We start from the raw sequence: 4,525 nt of genomic DNA, 5'->3' as shown, positions 1-4,525 counted from the left end.
CATTAAACATAATTGATTTGTTCCTTGGTATAAAATCGAGAAATTTAAAAAAAGATGAAACAAATATTGCTTTACAAGAAAAACTCAATGAAAGGCAATGGTTGTCAATCGATTTAGGCTATTATGTCAATGGATTTCATAAGTGAATCAATGATTGTTGCTGCCAGTTGCACAAAGAAGGCGAAACTTGTGCAAATATGTTTTACTGTATTCTGCATCGGTATACGATACAGCTAACCAATAACGTTTTCAAGTTTTGTCTTGTTTTTTTTTACAACAGGTGAAGCCACTCGCTGCCACCTTAGTAGCTGTTGGTTTGAACGTAATTAATGTTTTCCTGATAAAAATGCCTTTTTGTGACATTCATTTTTAGGTTTTCACAAACCGATCAAAACTTCATAAATATCACTAAATGTTTTTGGTTGGCTCTGAATTGTAAAGCGGGTGGTGGTGTTCGAGTTTGATTGGGGTTCGAGTATTGTTCTAAATCTTGGTCTCGCTTACAATTCCAGGCTGGCTAATTTGCACTAAAGAGCGCCCTGCACTTAAAACCAACCCCACCTTTTTCACTGCGGTGACGTGTCGACCGCCGAATAAAAAACAGTTGAACATTTATAACAACAACAGTACCAGGAAACTATGAATTCTATTTTTATTAATATTCTTGTTTTTAATTCACGCGAGATCCGACAACAAATCGAATTCGAAGTTTGGTATGCCGAAAAATAAAATACAAATATTGTACACAGTACCAAAACAGATAGCTCTAATATAGCTCTTAAGACGCTTGAATAGCACAAATCTATTTGCATTGCATTTTTGTCCAGTATTTGTTAATAAAATTTGTTGCTGGAAATGCGACTAATGCGACGCTTGGTTCCAGGAACCGTACCGCGTTTACCCGGGTGTTGCATATAGAAACCACAATTTTTCATTTTTAGTAAAGAAGCAGTTATGTTAATATAAAGGCAGAAAAGTGAAACACTTCAATCTATACAACCGTTCAAATATGATTAAAGAATGAAATAGCAGATAAAAGGTCGTGCATGTAATATACAAAATATTCGTTCAATTTAGAAGTTGAATATCGTGACGGTCGCTGCTGCTCAATTTCTGATTTAGAAACAGTATATATCGAGATGGTTAGTGTATTTTTTCACAACACATTCAACATGCATTTTTGCTGTTTAGAACTTTAGGTTCCTATAACTTCGAGCAACACATCGACTTTGTTTGTTTCAGGTTGTTTTTCCCATCGAAGCTGTAATAACACAGACACAGAATTACACAACTAATAAAGATCATTAAGTACGAAATTTGGAAACAAATACCTCCGAAAAAAAATCTCTTCCATTTTTACAGACACAAAATATTTTGTATATCGCATAGCCGGGAATCCAACACACCGAGCTGAATGATAATAGATGAGAAAGAAATTGAGCCCATCCCGGGTATTGATAATTTTGGTAAGTCAGTGGTTTGTTAATTGCAACATAGTAAACAAAGACAATCTAAACCAAGATAAACTGATCAAATTAGTCTACTTCAACGCTGGCCAAGCCACCACTCTACTTACACCACACAGCACAGGAGTTACATATTTCCACAATATTTTAAACCACAATTTTCCGTTGCGGTTTCCAATCATAGATATAATATCTTCCCAGTATCGGTCGAAGCCGTATACCCAAGCTATACCGACGCACTCACACCCGTCAATAAAAAACATACACCAACCAGTAAAGGCATAGTTGTTGTACATTTCGAAAACGTATACTCCACCCTGCAACAAACATCTGTAACTAGATTTGAATGATAACAATCGTGACAGTTATTTTTACTACATCCATCATATCTTATAATCTTTAAAAAATACCTGTTATTTTACATTACGTTTAAAGTTAATTCTACAAATAAAATATTATTGAGATTTTTTAAGCCTCTGCATTCTTATGATATTAACATTACATTACCTCTGTAACCATTGACAATCCAATCACTCCGAAAAGTGAACAGAAGATCACATGACAAAGTGTACGCTGCTTACGAAGTTTTGGAAAGTTGTCGAAAACGAAACTCATAATGCTTTCTTGACAAACAAACTGAAAGTCAACAACAACAACAAAGTGTGAATACAAACGGCAAAAATAAAAACAATTTTGTTTTCACATAACCTGTGAATCAAATCCAAGAAAAAGTATGGTGATGAAAAACAGAGCGCACCATAATTGTGGTAAAGGAAGAAGAGAGAGAGCTTCAGGATAAGCGATAAAAGCCAGCCCCGGTCCTGAACTCGCTACTTTGTCAACAGTCGTATTCTGAAAAGAAAATCGCAAAAAAAATCGTGAAAGTCTTTTGCCGTGGTAAATGTTTCCGACCTGTAAAAGTGCCATGGCGCCAAGGGTAGAAAAAACTGCAAATCCGCTTGCAAAACTTGCGATTGAGTTCATAGCTGCCACCCAAATAGTGTCTCTGTTAAGTAAATTATAGGTATTTTTGGAGGCAAAATACAGATGCTGTCCTCACTTTACCTTAGAAAGTCTTGGTGATAATCATTATAACTTCCAAGTGTTGCCAAAGCTCCACACCCTGTGGCATATGAGTAAAGAACTTGTGTGCCGGCACTAACCCAAACCTATAAAGTAGATAAATGTTTGCGTGCTGACACGAACCAGTAGCTCTATTCTTGTGTATATAAAACTGACATTTTTGTTGCATGCTATTTACCTGAGGATCTGCAAGGCGGTGCATTTTAGGAATCAAGTAATATCTGATACCATCTGATGCTCCGTCTAGGGTCACTCCTCGGATTAAGATAATAGCGATTAGTAAAAATGGCATCGTTGCAGTGACGTATACAATCTGCAATTAAGAATCAAATCGATGTTAAAACGCATTTGGTGTGATCAATCACAAAACTTGTGCTGCTATATAAAATCTAATGCCAAAGCACATAAATATTTTTCCTTATGTTACCCAAAGTAGTCCATAAAACATGCGCTAAGCTTTTCAAATATACATTCAGTTGATTATTGTTGTGTCTTACGTTCATACCTTGGCAGTCCATTTTACACCTTTGAATGTGCAAAGAAAAATTCCAATCCAGAGAATTGCAAGATACAAAACTAAATCGAGACGAAATCTTCCTGGATTTTCCACACCAGAAGAAACGTTCAAAACTCCCTTTCTAAAACATATTCAGCGAACAACGAGTAAAATCCAAAACAAAGACCATTCTTTCTTTTTAAGACGACAAATACTTACAGCCAATATTCTGTTGCAGAGGACACGGTAGCTTTTGATGCATTATGGGTAAGGTTTGCCAGAATCACGCGATTCGTGGAGGTCACATTTTTTATTAGAGATCTATTCAAAGCAAAATCGTTTGCAACATTTGCAGTCGAGACGCAATCAGCTGTATTCCATGTGTTGTTACATGTTGACCAAGGCAATGTGGAAGAAAAACTATTGACCAGATATTTGACTGTCCACGCAAGAATGATGGGATAGCTTACATTTGAATGAAAAACTACCACGGACTGTGCATATGCAATTCCTGTTTCAAAATACAAGCTTAAATCTTTACGGCAATAACGTACAACATGAGAAATCCTTTTCACCGATTGTTTGGTAAATATGGTAATACTGTAAATAAATACCTTTGAAAAGTGGGACCATCGCCCAGCTTCGGGTAATGCCACGACGAACTCGTTGACCAATAGAAATTTCTAGAAGAACGATCGGTATTCCAAGACTGACAGCAAATATAAAGTATGGAATCAAAAAAGCGCCTGTAACATGTGAAAAGGGCATTTAATCCAGGGAGTCGAACCGGAACTGAACCCGAACCCGCAAACCGGTTTGAGCGGTTAATTTCATTAAACTCGAACCGAACTCGAACCGCTAATTACGATTTCCTAAAAACCAGAACCGGAGTTGAACCCCATATTTTGTTTGGTGTTGGACCCGAACCGGAACCAAACCAGTAAAAAATGCAGTCTGTTTTATATTTTGTGATTTTTTTTTGAAACAGCGCACTGAAGAATACCCGAGATAACACTTATAGGGTGTGTCAAAAATTAACAGTGCACGGTCAAAATTCTTTAGGAGTTTGATAAGGCCAGGTAGATGATGGTTCGAATTAAATTGAAACGAATGGAAATTTAAACCGGTTTAAAAACCGCAAACCGGTTTGGACCGGATAATTTGCCCAAACCGGACCAAAACCTGAACCCGAAAATATCCATTTTTAAAAACCGGAACCGAACCCGAACCTTTAAAAACAAAACGAAGCGAACCCGAACCGAACCTGAACCGGTATGACAAGCGGTTCGACTCCCTGATTTAATCTATGTCTGATTTTATTGCAACAAAAAAGCAAACCTCCTCCGTTCTTAAAGCAAAGATAAGGAAATCTCCAAATGTTTCCGAGTCCCACTGACATTCCGACAACAGCAAACAAAAAATCAAATGATTTTTTCCATTTAGGTCTCTTGTTGCCATCATTAATATCAACGTTTCCCAT

The 4,525-nt window shown here is 36.9% G+C and overlaps 1 protein-coding gene across 1 annotated transcript; it reads right to left on the bottom strand.

The window, feature by feature from the left end:
- Positions 1–1,195: 1,195 nt before the first annotated feature.
- LOC145205431 (sodium- and chloride-dependent GABA transporter 3-like) lies at positions 1,196–4,525 on the bottom strand. Its single transcript, XM_080078188.1, has 12 exons — positions 4,384–4,525; positions 3,660–3,791; positions 3,265–3,556; positions 3,055–3,187; positions 2,728–2,862; positions 2,532–2,635; positions 2,379–2,472; positions 2,175–2,318; positions 1,974–2,102; positions 1,577–1,783; positions 1,332–1,511; positions 1,196–1,261 (listed from the first exon to the last, which is right to left on the bottom strand). The coding sequence occupies exons 1-12, from the start codon at positions 4,523–4,525 to the stop codon at positions 1,196–1,198; spliced, it is 1,758 nt and encodes a 585-aa protein (XP_079934314.1).

Source organism: Phallusia mammillata, chromosome 1 (assembly GCF_965637545.1).
Source record: "Phallusia mammillata chromosome 1, kaPhaMamm4.hap1.1, whole genome shotgun sequence".
Lineage (NCBI taxonomy): Eukaryota > Metazoa > Chordata > Ascidiacea > Phlebobranchia > Ascidiidae > Phallusia > Phallusia mammillata.
The sequence above is the reverse complement of the archived record's forward strand: the minus strand, read 5'-3'. Positions and strand labels throughout refer to the sequence as shown.